Source organism: Neovison vison, chromosome 14, assembly GCF_020171115.1.
Source record: "Neovison vison isolate M4711 chromosome 14, ASM_NN_V1, whole genome shotgun sequence".
NCBI lineage: Eukaryota > Metazoa > Chordata > Mammalia > Carnivora > Mustelidae > Neogale > Neogale vison.
Genome location: NC_058104.1, coordinates 1163047 through 1179501, shown reverse-complemented (window position 1 = coordinate 1179501; position 16455 = coordinate 1163047). Strand labels below are relative to the sequence as shown.

The window sequence follows — 16455 nt, the reverse complement described above, 5'->3', positions numbered from 1 at the left end:
TGCGTGTTGAAAGACCCAGTAAGTCTGACAAGCCGAGAGGTGCACAAGAGTCCCGAGCCTTGGGGCGCCCCGCGTGGACACACCCTCCCTCGCCGTGGTCTGATGACCTCCAAACTCAGACACGTGTTTTTACAACTTTTTTAATATATATTTTTATAAACAGGTCACGTGATAAAATAGCACAAGAAACACTTACCAAATATAAGGTTATATCTTCCGCATATACAGGAGAATGAGGTCGTTATGTACAATAAGAAAATGATTTTCGGGGTTGGTTGGTTTTGTTTGTTTTCCTCTCTCCCCTTAATTTTTCCTCCTACAGTCGTTGCAGTTGCAATAATACTTTGGACAAACGGACAGCTGCCTCCTCCCCACTAGGGAGTTGTGCGGAGGAGGGGCTGAAGAAACTGGCTCCTGACCACCTCGGCCCCGGAGCCTCCCGAGGGCACTCCAGGACTGGGAAATCTTTGGGCTGTTGAACTCTTCCTCTGCTTCAACAGCATCTCTCGCTCGCACGCTCTCGCTCTCTCTCTCTCTCTCTCTCTCACTCTCTGGCTCTCTGGAAACTGGTTACTTTCTTCCAACCAGATGGGGGGGGGATGTCCCAAGATTGGGTGTGGGCACCGTACTTCCTGGGGCTCAAGGTTGGGATGGGAAGGGGTCCCAGCCCCCTCCTCAGCAATTGCCAAGATGTGCCAGCGTCTCCCCAGGGCTTGCATATGTCTTGGGACTGGACAGAACATGGCCAGAGCCCACCCAGGCAGGCAGAGGTTTGGGAAGCTGGGGAGGGGAGGCAGGCAGCTAGAAAGGAGCCCTCCCTCCGCTGGGTGCTGGGGGTGTGTTGGCCACTTGTAAGACTGGACTTGCTGGCTGGGCCTTGGCTGGGGCCCATCTGTCTAGCCTCCACCTGACAGAGACCCACCCAGGATACAGTGTGGCACTGAGGAGGCTGGGCCTGGCTGGCTATAGGGGCTGTGGTTGGGGTCCATCAGGACTGCGTGCAAGGCCTGCCGGGCCTGAGGGTCGCTCAAGGTGGTTGTATCCCCCCACCCCCCACCCCTCCGGTTGAGGTAAGCTACAGCCGGCTTGGTTAACGTTGATTATAGCAAGATCAGCTAGTCTGTCCATCCCTCAAACACAGTTCTTCCCTAGCCTGGCCCAAGGACCTGTAGGCCTGCAGGTGGGGGTGGGGCAAGCAGGGGGCTGCCTCCTACAGCAGCAAGGAAAAGGGGAGGTCTCTTGGGTCAGGCTGGCATGAAGTGGGGCAAGGGCAGGGGGGACTTGGGCTCCTTGGCGGGCCATGGCTTTGGCGGTGGCCTGTTCCCCCTCGCACCCCTCCGAGGGCTCCAGGCGCGGTGCAGTGGAAGATGCGGGAAGCCCTTGGGGCTCTTCTGGCCCCTGTGTCCTGGGGGACCCAGCTCCCCTCAATCCCTCTGGGCCCTGCCCGAGATGGGGGGGGACAGCGGGGGAGACAGAGCAGGGTGTGGTGGGGAAGGCGGTAAGGGGGGCCGTCAGGAGAGCTAAAAGCGCCCCCCAGGACCGAGCCGGCCCCTGCCTCCCCCACAGAGGGTCGACGAAAGATGGAGGCGGCTGTGGTGCGGTGGAGGGCGGGCGTGCAGTGCGGGCACGAGGGGCATGCACAGAGTCCCCGAGTGTGCGTGCGTGCGTGGGGCTGGGCCCGCCCGCCGCCCCCCCTTGCCCGGGCGGGGCCAGGAGGGGCGCGGGCGGGGGGCGCTTTCACTGGGTTCGCCCTGCCTCCCGCGCCGGGCCGGGGACGCGAGGGCCGGGAAAAGGCGTCCCGCCCGGAGCGTGGCGTCTTCCTGCTCCGGGGGCGGGGAGGCCCGCGCTACTCGATAACGAGACAGCGGGGCAGGTGCTGCGAGAAGTACTTGAAGAGCTCGGGGGTGGCCCCGGGGCAGTTGGTCAGCTCCAGCTCCTCCAGCTCCTGCAGCTGCACCAGACCCGACAGGCCCGTGGTGGTCAGCAGCGGGCAGCCTGCAGCGGGCGGGAGGCGGGGCGGCGTCTGAGCGCGCGGGGCCCCGAGCGCACCGCGGGGGGCGGGGCTCGCCCGGCGTCTCCGTCCGGACCTGGCCCTGGGACCCCGGGACAGAGCTCCAGGTGGGATTCAGCGCGAAGGGCCCGGCAGGGCTGGCGGAGTCGGGTAAGTTGGGGACGGGGTAGTGGGGTGGTGGGGGTCTCACCTGCCAGAGACAAGAGACGCAAACTCCTCATGGCCAGGAGGTGCTTCAGCCCGAAGTCCTGCACCTGGGCGGGAGGGCGGGGCGCGTTAAGGAGCTCCGCTCGCGCCTGCGGGGGAGCCCACTGCTGGGGACAGGCCTAGGGCCTTGAGGCCGGGAGCTGCTGGAGGGGCAGGGGGCGGGGCTCAAAACGGGGGTTTCTCGGCTTCCGGAGGAGCCAGGAGGCTGCTGGGGAGTGGCGGTGAGGTCTGCGGGGAGTCCGTAAGCCCCGCCTACGTCGCCCGCTGGGTGGGGAGGGATCCACACTTCCTCGCAGGATCCGAGGGGGCCGGGAGTAGGTCGGCGGGTTGCCTGGGCGGGGGCTTTGCCCGGGTCTCCCACCTCCCCTTGCCTACTCCCCAGTCCTCGGAGGCGGGGAAGGCCGGTACCTGGCAGCACCATCGCAGGTAGAGGCTGCGGAGGGACGACATGGTGGACAAGTAGCTGAGGCCAGTGTCCGTGATGCGCACACACCTGTGGGGGCGACAAAGGGGCGCTGCCCGCCTTCAGATCACCTCGCGCCGCCAGTCATTTCCGAGCCCTTCCTCCTTTCCCGGGCGTCCCCCCCCCCGCACCCGCAGGGCTTATGATAGCCCCTCCCTTGCCACGGCCTTGCCCCCGCCAGGCCCCGGCCCCTACCCTGGCGCCTGGTAGTTACAGCGCACTCTGGGCCCCGGGTTTGGGAGGGCCTGCCCCTCAACCCACGCCCCATGGCTCTGCAGCGCCGCTCCCGCTACAGTTCTGCCCATTAATCTAGGCTCCCTGCTTAGACGCTCTCGCCGGCCTTGCCCCGCCCCGCCCCGGTCGTGCCCTCCACCTGTCCCGTGGGTGGGGCACGCGCGCACCTGTCCAGCACCAGCTCCTCCAGGCGGTGCAGGTCGCAGGCCACGTACTCCAGCGCCATGTCGGTGATGCGCGGGCACCACGAAAGGTCAAGGCTGCGCAGCTTGCGCAGGTTTTCGGCCACAAGCTCCACGCCGTCGTCGGTGACCTTGGAGCAGCCAGAGAGGCTGAGCGCGGTGAGATTGGGCAGGCTGTGCACCACGTTGACCACGCCGTGGTTGGTGATCTCCCAGCAGGAGAGCAGGCGCAGCGTGTGCGTGCTGTGGCCCTGGCGTGCTGTGAAGTAGGCCAGCGCCGTGTCCGTCACGTGGTAGGCCTGCAAGCTCAGCTCTGCCAGGTTGGGCAGCAGCTGTGAGATGGCCGCAATGGCGTCGTCGGCCACGTTGATGCAGTCGCTGACGCTCAGTGAGGTGATGCGCGCGCTCAGGCTGGACCACAGCCCCGCCTCGGTGAAGTCGTTGCAGCCTGACAGCTCGAGACGCACGACGCCCTGCATCTGCTCCAGCATCACCTGCAGGCAGGCAGGTGGCAGGGTGTGGTGAGGGGGCGGGGCCGCTGGGGGCGGGAAGCAGAGCTCCCGGATGTAGACGTGTGGAACACATCCATCAAGCTGCTGTGTGACAGGTGCCCCTTACGGTGGGTTTGTCCCATCACGGCCCTGTTCTAAGAGGCAAAGCACAGGGGACCTGGGAGCTCAGGGCCGCACCAGAGCAGGTGCTGGGGAGCAGCTGGTGTTACTGATTTGAAGCTTAGAATCCTGGCCCTGGGGCAGGGGCTGCCTGTGCAGCTGGTGCTCTGACCTGTGCACCTGCTCCCCTGCAGCATCCCCCCAACCCAAGGGTTTCACAGGCACATAGGCCCTGAGCTTAGAAGAGCCTCCCACTGGATCGATTGATTGCTTTGGTGTGGCTGTCTTGAAATTCTTAATCATCTTTGAACAAGGGACTTGAAATTTTCATTTTGGACTGGGTCCCCCAAATCACATAACTAGTCTTGCTTCCCCTCCCCCCAGAGCCACAGTCTTCAGAGCACCGGTGCTTCCCTCAGCCACTTTGCTCCTCGTATGCCCAAGTTCCCTCTGCCCCCCTCCATGCACACACATGCCAGCTCAGTGGCAGCCGCTGGGCCCTGCCCACACCATCCCTGTCCCTTCCAGGCCAACAGTGGGGCGCACCTCCAGGCCGGCATCTGTGATGGTGGAGCGCTTGAGGCTCATGGCCTTGACACCCTTCTTAGAGAGGGCATAGTTGTCGATGAACTCACAGATGTCCAGGTCAGAGACGCCAACCAGGCAGAAACCCTCAAAGCCACGCGCAGCGAAGCCCTGCAGGTTCACAAACTCCTTCTCGCCACTAGGCAGCACGTTGTAGAGCTCCTTGGCATGCAGCACAGGTGTGAGGCCTGCCCAGAATTTGGGCTGGTAGAGCACACGCCGCCAGGCCTTGCACACTTGGGCCAGCACACACTTCTCACAGGCTGAGAAGTACCAGAAGAGGCCATTGAGGATCTTTTCATCTGTGGCCAGTGGTGGCCGCTCCACTGGGGGCCCAGGAACAGGGGCTGAGGCTGGTCCACCAAGGGGGAGCCCCGGTGGGGGGCACAGGCCCCCAGCCAGGGCAGCCCGTGGCAGTGGGGAAGCCAGGCTGGGTGGTGGGAGGGTAGGTGGGGGAGGGGGCTGGCAGGGGCGGTTCTTGGCAGCTGGTGTGCCCTTGGTGATACTGGCTGCACCCAGGCCGTTGGGCTGGCCTGGCAGCTTCACCAGGCCATTGCGAGGCAAGCATGGAGGCTTGGGGTCGCCGTCCACACCTGGGCTCGACATCTTCCTCGCTCAATCTGTGGACAAAGGCCGGGAGGCGGTAATGAGTCGCTGCGGGAAGAGAGCTGGGCTCCCCATCCCCGGGCATGTCCTCCCATGGCACTCCCAGAACCACCCAACAGGGAGGATCTGAATCCAAGTCACTCCTTCCCTGACTGTGAGCAGCGACAGGAAGTCAGTGCTGTTCATGACCATGACATTCCCTGAGCACCTACTGTGTGCACTGAGCTCCACCTGTACTCATAGACTTTTTGACCACATAGGCACTACAGTTCCAATTTTAGAGATGAGAAAAGAGAGGCAGGCAGAGACAGATGTAGAAAGACACTCGCTCATGACTACCCCCTTCACCCTTACTACTCCAGTGCCCACTCTCAGTGCCTGCCATGCCGACCTCTACTGGGCAGGGACTGCAAAACTGAAGGAGATGGTTTGGGGTGGTCTCGGGCTCCTCCACTATGGGGTGCCATCATGGCTGTCTGGAGTGGTTCTAGTACATGTCGAAGACTCACATACCAGCCCCTGAGAATCTCGGTGGCTATTGGATCTACCCAGTAATCTGCCCAAAGAAAGGGCAGATTTTACCATGATGCTAGCACAGTGAGCCATGGACACGTACTGTCTCTTTAATCCTCCATCCAACCCATTGATGGTGATGCTATGATGACTGTGCCCATTGTACAGATGAAGAAAACAAAGCAGCATGAACTATTTGCCCAAGGACACCATAAGTGGCAGAGCCAAGGCTTGAACCAGAGCTGGCTGTGGAAACCCATTGGTAGAGAGTTCCTCACAAGGTGGGACTGGACACCCCCCACCACTCCCCTCTCAGGACTTTGAGTCTCTGAATGGGTGGCAGATGGCTTGAAGCACAGACAGCCCTGGAGAGGGGGACAGCCAGACCCTCACCGTGCCACCATCTGCTCCACATTCCAGATCATCTCCTGCCCACCCCCACTCTAGACATTCAGCGAAAAGGCACTGCACCCAGGGGCTCAGGGGCAGTCTCCGGGGTCACACAGCCAGGCTCTGTGGCCTCAGTGAGCCACTTCCTTGCTCCAAGCCTCGTTTTTCCTTACTTTGAAGCCTGAGAAGGGATGATCCACCCCCACAGCACAACATGTGAAAAGAGCTAGGCATAGTGCATGGCTCACAGTGAGTGTTTGGAAAGTGGCACAGAGGCTGCTTCTGAGCCCCATGGCCCACCTTAGGGGAAGGGGTCAGGAGCCACTGGGAGGGAGGGAAACAGGCTGCCCTGCCCTGCTCTACCCAGCACCATGTCCCCCACTGGCTTCAAGCCCTGGACTCAGCCCTTGCTGGCATCCAACACCTGGGGAGGGGTGCAGATCTAGGCTGGGACCAGGAATCTACTGGAACATGGGGCCCTCATGGCTGCCAAACCAGCTTTGGGTCCAAAGGCCTTCCTGCCCTGGCAATCATGAGACCCCCAAGCTGGCAATCCACATCAGGCCAGCCCTCCTTAGGGGAGGCTCCCCCACTCTGGCTGTCCCTTTACTGCAGCCTCACGCTGGCTGAAACATGACATTCATAACAACGTTTGCTGAATACCCACTGGGATAATCATGTTCCAGCCTCATGGCAGGGGTGTGCGTCCGTGCGTGTGTGTGTGTTAGGGGCACCACTGTTAACCTCACTTTCAGATTGGGAGCCTGAGGCTCCAAGGAGTTACAGGTGACCCACAGTGACAGATGGGGTGCAGCCTCACATGAGGGGTGCCCCAGATCTCTTAAAACTAGTACATGAGGAGGAGACCATGGTGGAATAGCAGTGCCTCATGGAGGGACAGGAGGAAGCCTACGACAGGTCCCCACTCCAGGGAGCAGGGGAGAGGCTGTCCTGTGGACTCCCTCCTGTGGGCTGAGCTGGGCTCAGGGATGCAGCCCCAGCGTGAATACCTTCTGCTTCTCGGGATCGGGGTGCCACGATTTCAGGGCTCGGGGCGCGCCGCCCACCCAGCCTCTGCCACTTCCTGCTAGCTCGGCCGCGGAGCGTAGCACCATGGACAGCGCCCCTCCAGCCGCCTTGCGCGGGCCCGGAGGCCAGGCCCAGGCGCGCTCCACCGCGGACAGCGGCTGGTGGGGGCGGGGTGGGGGCCGGGCTCGGCAAACCCAGCTCAGCAGGGAGAGGCCCTGCGGGCTACGGGGCGGGGCGAGAAGCCGCCCGCTCCGCCAGGATCCGGAGGAGGCGGCGGAGGTGGCACCAGGGGAGAAATAACTCCGGAGCAGTGCCGATTTAGGTTAAAGATGCTCCCAGCCACGGGTGTGCACGTGGAGTGCCCGCGTCGGTGGGGGGGGGGGGGCGGGATGCACGTGGATGCCCCGGGCGTCTGCGGGGCTCTTTACCCGCACCCCACCGGAGCTCACATTTGCACACGCCCACAGTCCCATCCCCACTCTTCAGGCCTCAGGGTGGAGCTGGTGAAAACAAGCCAGCCCGCGGAGAGAGCCCGCGGGAGGGAGGGGCCAGGCGGGGGACGGCCTCAGCCCGGGGAAGGGGGGGAGGTGTCCGAGGCCTGGCTGCCCTTTATCCCACACCCACATCCTGGCCGCCAGGCCCTGCCCTGCCAGCCCATCAGCCCTTCTGCTGTGCCCCGGATTGGAACTGCCTCTTCCTGGAGGCAGCCCTGCTGCTCTCCGACCTTGTCCATGGTCCTGCCGGGCTCCCGCGGCACAACACGGCTTCACTGACCCAGCCTGAGAATCCCTTGCTCCATGGTTCAAAACTGGCAACAGTCACATCTTTGGTCCAGGGGTCAGAGCTTTAGGAGAGAACTGAGCTTGTGGTCAGCGATGGGTCCTCCTGTCAGTCAAGAGGTCCCTTGGCGGGGGGTGGGGGGGGTGCTGGGACATGTGCTCCTCTGTCTAGTCCCACCCACCCAGGCAGATGGGCTGTGAGACCCCAACCCTTTTGGTACCTGCTACTGCACGCAGTGAGGCTCAGAAGACCTGCCTGGAGTTTCTCCTTAGGATGGGGTAGGGTCAGCTGCCAATCTGATGTGGACTGCCTCCTCCTTTAGAAATAAGCACCAGGAGCTAACGCTAGGAAGAGAGGCGTTTTAAAAAGATGGCCAAACTTGCACTATTCTCAGCCTCAGCCCCGGGTGTTGTGCCTCCGTGTGGAGCGGAATTCTGGAGGAGGTCCTCCTGGGATAGGCTGCGGGGGCTCAAGTCTCCTGGGAGGACTCCAGAACTTGGTGGCTTCCAAGCTGACAGTCTGCAGATGTCCATGCTGAGGCTCTGAAAGGAGCTGCCTCTTTTGCCATCGAGTCACAGGGCCCTGAGCCCTTGCATGTCGACGTTACAGCTTCCTTCACCTCTGGCTCCTTCCCAGCCTTGAACCTACAGCCCAGCCAGACCCCCTGTTCTGTATTCCTGCTCCCCTCTCCCTCTTTGCCTGGGCACATGCTGGTCCCCCTGTTTGCTCAGGAGGCCTCCCTGCTTCTTCACCCTGCCAGCTCCTTATCCTCCACCCCTCAGTGTGATTGCCACCCCTGTCTCCCACTGGGGGACTCCCCAGCACTGAAAAAGCATCTCCAGGGTCTCAGTCATTACTGTCAACCCATCTGTCTCTTCTCTTGGCTGGGGACTTCTTGAAGACAGGCAGCACCGTGGCTGAATGGCCTCTTAATGCTTACTGAATGAATGAATGAATGAATGAGGAATGGCAGTCGCTGGGATCATGCAGAAAGGGGTGTGGCTGCCAGGTGCCCAGGAGGCTTGGTGGAGGACAGGCCAGATTCAGAAGAGGGCAGGTGGATGGTGGTGGTAGTGGGGGGTGTAGCTCAGTTTGTTAATCCTGGTTGTGACAGAGGCCAGTGTCCACAGTGAGGGTGGTCGCTGGGATCTGTGGTAGGCTTTGCAAGTAGTCAGACTCTTGGGAAGAGGATGGCTTACACCTCCTTTCCGGCTGAGTCCCCACTTTGGGAGTTGCACGGTAGGGAGGCTGGCTGCCCATCCGCCACAATCTGGCCATATCCAAAGAGGGCACAGGAGCCACCAGAGGAGAGGGAGGAGCTGCCCTGCTTTTTCCAGTGCCGCTCTGCTATTGCTGGTCCCCTCACACACGTCCTGATCACAAGTGGGGAAAGGGAGAGTTGGGGACAATTCCAGAGGTCGCACAGAGTTGGAATTTGATCCTAGGACCCCCAGTCAGTCTGACTCCCAAAGATCAGACTAGGCACTGAGGTGCAGAGGGCAATGCTGGGCGCTTCCCTCCTTTCTGTGCTCTGTTCTACTTGTTCGGTCCCCTGGGTCCTCCCAGCCTGGGACCTTGGGCTGCTGGTCTCTCCCAGCACTGTCTCTGCTGTGCCCCTGCTCTCACTCCAGAGGCTGCAAGCTGCATGCTCACCCCCAGAACACCCTCTTTTTGGACTCCTCATGCCTAGTAAACCCCCAAGTCCTCATGGCTTCCAACTCAGAGATCTCTGCCTTCATCTCTGATGCTCTGTCTGACACAGGCTTCCTGGAGTGCTGGAGGGGTCTGGCCCCCGCAGGACCTGCACTGACCATTTCTCCCTGCCCACTGAGGGCCCTGCGGCTGGGCAGAGCATGGGCAGCCTGAGAAATTCACATCAGGTTAATGTGTGGTGACAGCCCCAGGGACGGGGGTGACAACCAGGGTAGCTTGGGACTAGGGACACAGTGCGGGCTGACGAACTCCATGACAAGCCCCGTGACTCAGGCACACTCACATCCCTGCCACTTTGCACATGAGCCAGCAAAATGCTCCCTTCCCGCCCCCAGCACAGAGATGTTTCTGGGGTGCAGGCTGCCCCACCCGTGCACCAGGGGCTCCAGGAAGTGAGCACATGGCCTCCAAAGAGACCAGGATTGGCGCTTCATCAGACCGAGTCCTGTGGTCATGCTCAGGACAGCTCAGCCACGTGGGACTAGGCATTTTGGGGAATGGGCTTGGGCTCTAAGCCTCATCTTGGCTCTTCTCCTCTGAAGGATCTGAGCCCCCCCCCCCACCAGTGCCTAGGCTAGGGGCATCTAGTGCCTGCTTCTTTGGGTCGCTGCCTTGAACCCTCCCCCTCTTCCCAGCCAAGTGTGGCTGTGTGGCCCAAGCCCACCCTCTGGCTGGTCTGGCCAGGGCTCCTCCTTGTCAGTGGTGGGGAAGGGGCTGCACCACCCACTTAGCCCACGGAGCCTTCCTTCACTGCCACCTCCACTCTTCCCCCTGAGACAAAGCAATGAGAACCCACATGTGACAAGATGGGGCTGCAGGCCACCAAGCAGTGCCCCACCTTGAGGTGAGTGTCTCCCTGGGTGTCAGCGGCACAGGCTTCCCAGGCCCAGGCTGGTAGCCGTGAGGGCCCCAGTTCCCCCGCCCTCAGGGCTGCTTGTTTTCTCAGTGCACTGGGAGAGAGGACTCACTGCAGTGCTCCAGAAGTGGACAGGAGCTGGAGGGGAGCACCCGTCCAGTGGGCCTGCCCAGCACGACAGGTGCTGAGAGGCCTGCCTGGCCCAAGGAAGAGTGGCAGAGGATGAGTGGAGATGGTGGGCAGCTGAGTCCCGGGGTCCCCTGGGATCCGAACAGGCCACCTGCACTACCCAGGTTTATGACGGGGATTTGGATCTCCCTCCTCCCCACAGCTCCTGGTCCAGCCCTAGGGCCACCTCCTACCAGGTCAGCAAGTCTCCATCAGGCCTTGGCCCTCCCAGGGTCCCACCCAGGCCTCTGCTCAAAGGGGTTGGCTGAAAGAAGGGGCCTGGGAGGTGGCGGGTAGCGGTAGGGGACTGACCAAGTGGGCAGGTGAAGCGGCATCCACCATCTGCTCTTTCTTTGGAGGGAAGGGTTCCTGTGCAGAGGCCGGGAGGGGCTAGAGGATTGGCCACTGGGCCCTGGGCTCCCTGAGGCTCCAACAGCTAGGCCTTCTTCCCTCTTGGGGCGATGGGTGGGGGCTCTCTTCCCCCCAAATCCCAGGAGGCCAGACCCCTCCCCAGCAAGCCTCAGGGTGCCCAGTTCCCCTCTAACCTTGGCCAAGGCCCGACCACTCCAGAACTAGGCACATAGCCAGCTCCCACCGGCCCAGGTGTCCAGGGCAGAGAGCCCCCAGCCACGCATCCACATGGCTTGTCCTGGAGTGTAACTGTATCTAACACCTGTCTCACAGGTCCAGGGGCTCATGGTGCTGGGGAGGGGAGCTCAGAGCACGAAGGAAGTCCAGGACCTCAGCCAGCCTGGTGGGCTGGGGGCCTGCAATGCTGCTGCACCAGGGCTGTGGTCAGGGGGCGCCGGCCCATAGTCCTGGTCCAGTTACTGGGGGCACCATGCTTCGACCAGGTGGCGCTGGGTTCGGGATCTGTGGGAGGGCCTGTCAGGGCCAGAGGCCCAGTGGCCTCGGCCTGGGAAGGGGCTGCGCCGATGTGAGGCCCCCGGGGGTGGTGGCAGCCCTCTCCGAAGCCCCCTCCCCAATCCTCATTGTGGCCGCCGCGATGGCGTGGCCTGGCCCCTTCCCCGCCCCGCCGCCTGGCCCGGTGCACACACCTTACCTCGGCCCGAGCACCTGGCTCATGCCACGCCGTCCGCCGGGCGTCTTCTCGTCATGGGGAGCCCGGCATAGGCGCTGGCGAAGCGGGGAGGCGGCCGAGGTGCTGGCCTGGCCGGCAGGGCCCAGCCGCGCCCCGCGCCCCGGCCTGGCCGGCCCCCTCGGCCGCGCCCGGAGAGGAGCTCCCCGGTGGGAGAGGATCGGCTGCCCCGAGCCTCCCACCGGGGAGGCTGAGGCAGTGCCCAGATAAATAAGGCCGCTTTGCAGGGAGCCGGGGCGGGCGCCTCCTCCCTCCCCTCGCCCTCCTCCCTGCGCTCCTCCGCGGCCGCCGGCGGCGCCGCGCGCGCCCCCCGCCCGGCTCTACGCGCCGCGCCCTCGCGCGCTCCCGGCGCCGGGAGCCAATCCGGTTGGCGAGCCCGGGCGGGGGAGCCGAGGAAGCCGAGGCCCGCCCCGCCCGCCGCGCCCTGCCGCGCGCATCGCGCGCTCCCGCCGCGGCGCCCACGGGCACGCGCCGGCCGGGCAGCACCCCCACCCCTTCGCCGCGGGCGCTCGCACAACAACAAACCCGCGCGCACGGCGGGGCGGGGCGGGCAGGGCGCGCGGCCGGAGGGCTGGCCGGCGGAGAGCCCTGCCTGCGCGGAGAAGTGGGGTCCCGGAATCCTGCGGGGGGAGAGGACTCGAGCTCTTTGGCGCCGGCGATTGGCCCGGGGGTGCGCGGTCTTGTGGGGCCGGCGCCGCGCGTCCCGACCCTTGGATGCCACCTGCGGGGGCGAGGGTGGTCCAACCCTCACCCTCCCAGCCCTCCTGCTTAGCGGAGGGGAGCAGCGCCGGCGGCCTTCAGGGCCCTCAAATCTCGGCGCACCTGCTGGCTGCCGGGCCCAGAAACCCCTCAGTGCCCAGGCCCCCGCCAACCCCCAAAACAAGCCACCACCAGACCATCTCAGAGAGTGACAAGTACTATGAAAGTTCAAGAGGGCCACGTGATGGTGACCTCGGGAGGGTGGTGGTGGTGTGGCTGGACCGGGGAGACTCCTCCGTGTCCAGGCACCAGGCCAAGGAATGCTCCCGGGGAGGGGTGCTTCTGGGGAGGCGATGCCTGTCCTGAGGACAGGACCTTTGACAGGAGACCCCAAGGATGAGAGGATGGGTGAGGTTATCCAGGAAGGAGTGTGCACAGGTCTTTAGGTTTGGAGGTCTTGAGCGGGCGAGTTCCCTCTGGAACCCCTTAGAGGCGGTGGTGGCAGCCACTTTGGAGGGACCAGGCTGGAGGAGAGGTGCTGGGGTTGGGTGTGGAGGAAGGGTGTGCAGGGCTCCCTCCTGGCCCCTGGAGACGCCAGGCTTCCCACAGGCTCAGAGTGGAGAATGGAAGCTAATGGTACCCATCGCAGGGTCTCCTGGGAGCAGAGACTGTGGCGGGATCAGGTGTGGGAGAGCAGAGAGGGGTCTTTGCACTAGGGAAAGAGCCTTAAGGAAAGCCCATGAGAGTGTCTGAGAGAAATGAAAACAGCTGGTGTTGGCAGCATTCTGGTGGGAAACAGGACCCAGTGGGGCTGGCACAAGGCGGGGGCAGCTGCAGGGTGGAGCCTGTTTGGGAGCTGGGGGGCTGGCCTGGCTGCGTGCTGGGTGCTGGATCCAGCTCGTCAAGGCTGGGGTGAAGCCGGCTCTCCAGTGTGGCTGGGGCTGATTCACGATCTGGCCCTCCTGCGGACTCCGGTCAAAGCAGGGGTCGGGACAGTCAGCATGGGAGGCATGAAGACCTTTGGGGTGCCTGGGACAGTGTTGTCTGACCCATACAGTTCCTTCTGGTGTGTGGGTCTAGCAGGCCAGCCTCCGCTTCAGCCTCCACACCTGTGGACCAGGGCCTGGACGGTGCGTGACCCGCAGGGCGAGGTTTCACCTCCTGCTTCCGGGGGCTTCCTCCTCTGAACAGGGGCCCGGGCCTCATGTGCTGCCCTTGGTGAGGCTGGAGGAGACCCCACGCCTTGGAAGAATCCGAACAGAGGAAAGCCTTGTTTCAGAGGCGCATGTGGAGCCCTGCCTCCCACGTACCTGGGGCTCTGCTCCCTTCCCCACCTCCTTCACCTGGCCCTGAGCCCACGGGCTTCTTTCTCTGCCATGCTGAAGGGCAGCTCACCTCCTCCCCATGGTGCACGGTGTCCGTGCTCCTAGGGCTCAGTCCGCTATCAAAGCCTGAGTCTCCTGCGCGGCTGGCCGCAGCTTTGCTGACACCGGGTCCCTTGCTGGAACTTTAGCAACACTGGCTTTCCTCCAGGGCCACGTTCCTCCCTGGAGCACCCCTCCCCGGAAGCACTCCTCATCCTGGTGCCTGGACACGGAGGAGTCTCCCCGGTCCAGACTGCTGGAGGTTTCCAGCTCTTTAGTTACGGGAGGGTGAGAGAGGGAGCTGCTGACACCTCAGGTGCACTGCCCATGATGGGGTCAGGCCTCCTGGCACCTCAGGACCAGGGCAGCGGCTCTGGACTTCCTGAGCCTCTTTGCAGGAGGGTCCTGAAGCCGCTGCCCAGGGGGCTCTGGGTACAGGGGGCTGGAGCCACCTGCTTGGCTCAAATCCTCCTTTCTGTGGGGGCCGGGGGTGGGGCTCAGGCTAGTACTTCCCCTCCCGGCAAATAGGTCTGGGGCCCAAGGTGGGGGCCTGAAGGTCAGCGAGACACTGAGGACAGCACAGGTGCTGAGAGCCTCATGCCTGATTGTAAGCGGCCCACCATGCCCCATCCTGCTAAGGAGGCGCAGGGCCAGAAGGACACTGCAACTCTCCCTGGTGGGGGTTCAGGGAGGACCGGGGTGGGGGGCAGTCAGCTGTCCTCACCGCTCAGCTGCCAGAAAGAACAGGCGCCCACAGGAGTGAGAACAGGGAAGCCCGGGCGGCCATGGGGACTACGGGCATCAGGGGGTGAACCTCTTTGCTGCCTGCCCGCTGCTGGCTCCTGCTCCCAGCCTTTCTTCCTCCCCGACCCAGGCCCAACCTGCCAGGGGCAGAAGGGCAGAGTAGCCAGGATTGAGCAGGACTCGGGCCCAGCTGTCACCACGGCAACCCCGTCGCCTAGCAATGGCAGTCTCCCAGGAGCGGCGGTCTCCTAGCAATGAGATGTTTTCCTGGGCCCTGGCTGGAGCCCACAGTTATTTTTAGTTCAGCTGCAAGTCAGTGTGCAGCTGCGTTTCTGGCTCCTCCAGAAGATGCCAGGTGTGTTGGGGGCGGATCTCTTGTCAAAGGGAAAAACACATCCCCACGACAGGAACCTGGCTGCCACGTGTCTCCAGATACAGCCTCCATAGGTGGGCAAGGCCGGGTTCCACGGAGGGTGAAGGTCAGGGGAACGGGGCACAGCTGCAGGGGAGCCAGAGGGTTCGGCAGACACAGCCCTGGCCCTAATGGGGTCTCTGGGCAGGCTGGTCATCTGGCCCCTGGGACTCCATGGGTCAAGCTGCGTAGGGGCACCCCAGGCCAGTGTTCATGGCGGGAGCCATCAGAGCCCATCACTGGGCTCCCCTGGGGCTGGCAGGCTCTTGGCACCTCCTGGCATTCAGCTGGGGAGCTATCTCTGCTGTCTGCAGCCCGCAGCCCTGCCCTGGGGGTGCGGCGCTCTGGTCTGGGCCAGCTGGAGTGGCACATTAAGGTGGTCCTGGCTGCAAGGGTCTGGGTGGCCACAGGCTCAGCTGGGGCCTCGGGCAGGGCTGGCCTCCGTCCAGGCCACACCTTTCCTTCTCCCCTGCTGTTGCTGAAATGAGAGCCCAGGTAGGTCCCGTGCAAGTCAAGAAAAACCGTGATTTCTCTCCCTAGGCTTTCTCACCCTTTTGGCCTTGTTCACTGTCCCTTCCAGGCCAAGTCCAAGCTCTCCCATGGCTGATGGGCCTGGGGCTGGCCCTGCACTCCTCCCACAGGCCATCTCCTGGTTCCTGGTCTGTCCTGGGCTCCATACTGTCCTTGGGACTCTCGCTCTGTTTCTTGGACCTGGAACGTCTTCCTGCCCTCCTCACCCATCAGATCTGCCCCGCTTCCCTGTTGCTCCCCCAAGTCCTTGACCAGCCCGGCACCTGCCTTGGTCATGAGTGCTCCTTCCTTATGCCCTCAGTACTGCGGGCTTCCTGTCAGGTGCCTTTTGCCATGTGGGGTCACCCCCTGCTGGAGAGGATGGGGCCAGCTGAGATGATGCTTCCTGTCCCAGCAGCAGCGGTGGCCCCTGCCAAGAACTGGGCTTTGGGTGAGAATGGAGAGTCTCCTTTGGAGGGTCAGGACCCTGAAGGGTCTGGAGCTGGGGGCCTGTGAAGGAGCCCCGTAATGAGCATAGACACTGGGGGAGCTGCCGAGATTTGGGATGTCATCCATCCCCCCTTCACTCACGGGTGCACACACTCCTTGCCCGTGTGTTTGCTGAGCACCTGCAGTGCATCTAGTCACTGCCAACCCAGGGCAGGCGTGGCCTTCTTGGCTCCCTTTCCCATGGCTTTGCTGGTGGGGCGCAGCACCTATGAAGACAGGGGACCCCGTCCAGGTTTTCTGCAGCTGACAGTTGGGCCCCGGGCAGTAGGCCTGGGCAGGGGAAGCCTAGTGTTGAGGAGATGGGTTGGGGCAGTGTTCCGGACCACGCCACTGGCCAGGAACCCTTCCCTTGCACGGCAGGCACAGACGCATTCTCGGGGTGGGGGGTTGCTGGAGCTGGCAGGTGGGGAGCCAGGGGCCCCAGGCCCGCCTGCTGGGTCGGCAGCTGAGTCGTCGCACTGCCACCAGAGGGCGCCTGGAACCCACCATCTGCCTCAGAGACCAGGGCAGGGGCTGGGGCCCCAGAGCCTGCACAGAAGTGGGAAAAGAACGTGTGCTTCTCAGCCCAGGCAGCTGTGGTGCCCACCAAGTGCCCTCTTTCCTCCTCCTGCCACCTCTTTGACCTTGTGCCCCGCACAGGCCCTGTCTACCTCTTGCATTTTTACTTGAGTAAAACGGGTATCCTCACCGTTTAAAAAAAAAAAAAAAAAATATATATATATATATATATATATATATATATATATATATTTTAAGATTTTACTTATTT

General features: G+C 63.0%; 1 protein-coding gene across 4 annotated transcripts; it reads right to left on the bottom strand.

Moving 5' to 3' along the window:
- Nucleotides 1-124: 124 nt before the first annotated feature.
- FBXL16 (F-box and leucine rich repeat protein 16) lies at nucleotides 125-11544 on the bottom strand. 4 transcript variants are annotated; one of them, XM_044233362.1, is made up of 7 exons: nucleotides 11412-11544; nucleotides 7832-7955; nucleotides 4255-4913; nucleotides 3083-3591; nucleotides 2627-2711; nucleotides 2202-2265; nucleotides 125-1995 (listed from the first exon to the last, which is right to left on the bottom strand). In XM_044233362.1, the coding sequence occupies exons 3-7, from the start codon at nucleotides 4897-4899 to the stop codon at nucleotides 1847-1849; spliced, it is 1452 nt and encodes a 483-aa protein (XP_044089297.1). In that variant the 5' UTR covers nucleotides 4900-4913; nucleotides 7832-7955; nucleotides 11412-11544; the 3' UTR covers nucleotides 125-1846. The 4 variants fall into 4 exon arrangements, with proteins under 4 accessions (XP_044089297.1, XP_044089299.1, XP_044089300.1 ...); XM_044233364.1 differs by having other exon boundaries at nucleotides 7832-7927; XM_044233365.1 differs by lacking the exon at nucleotides 7832-7955 and having other exon boundaries at nucleotides 11407-11544.
- Between the last annotated feature and the right edge of the window lie 4911 nt (nucleotides 11545-16455).

Excerpts from the sequence above, each read along its gene's own strand:
- FBXL16 (XM_044233365.1), bottom strand. The coding sequence starts at position 4,899 with ATGTCGAGCCCAGGTGTGGACGGCGACCCCAAGCCTCCATGCTTGCCT. Across the intron at positions 2,266-2,626 it reads ACCTGCGATGGTGCTGCCAG|GTGCAGGACTTCGGGCTGAA; the intron begins GTACCGGCCTTC and ends CCTCCCGCCCAG. Across the intron at positions 1,996-2,201 it reads GCGTCTCTTGTCTCTGGCAG|GCTGCCCGCTGCTGACCACC; the intron begins GTGAGACCCCCA and ends CGCCCGCTGCAG.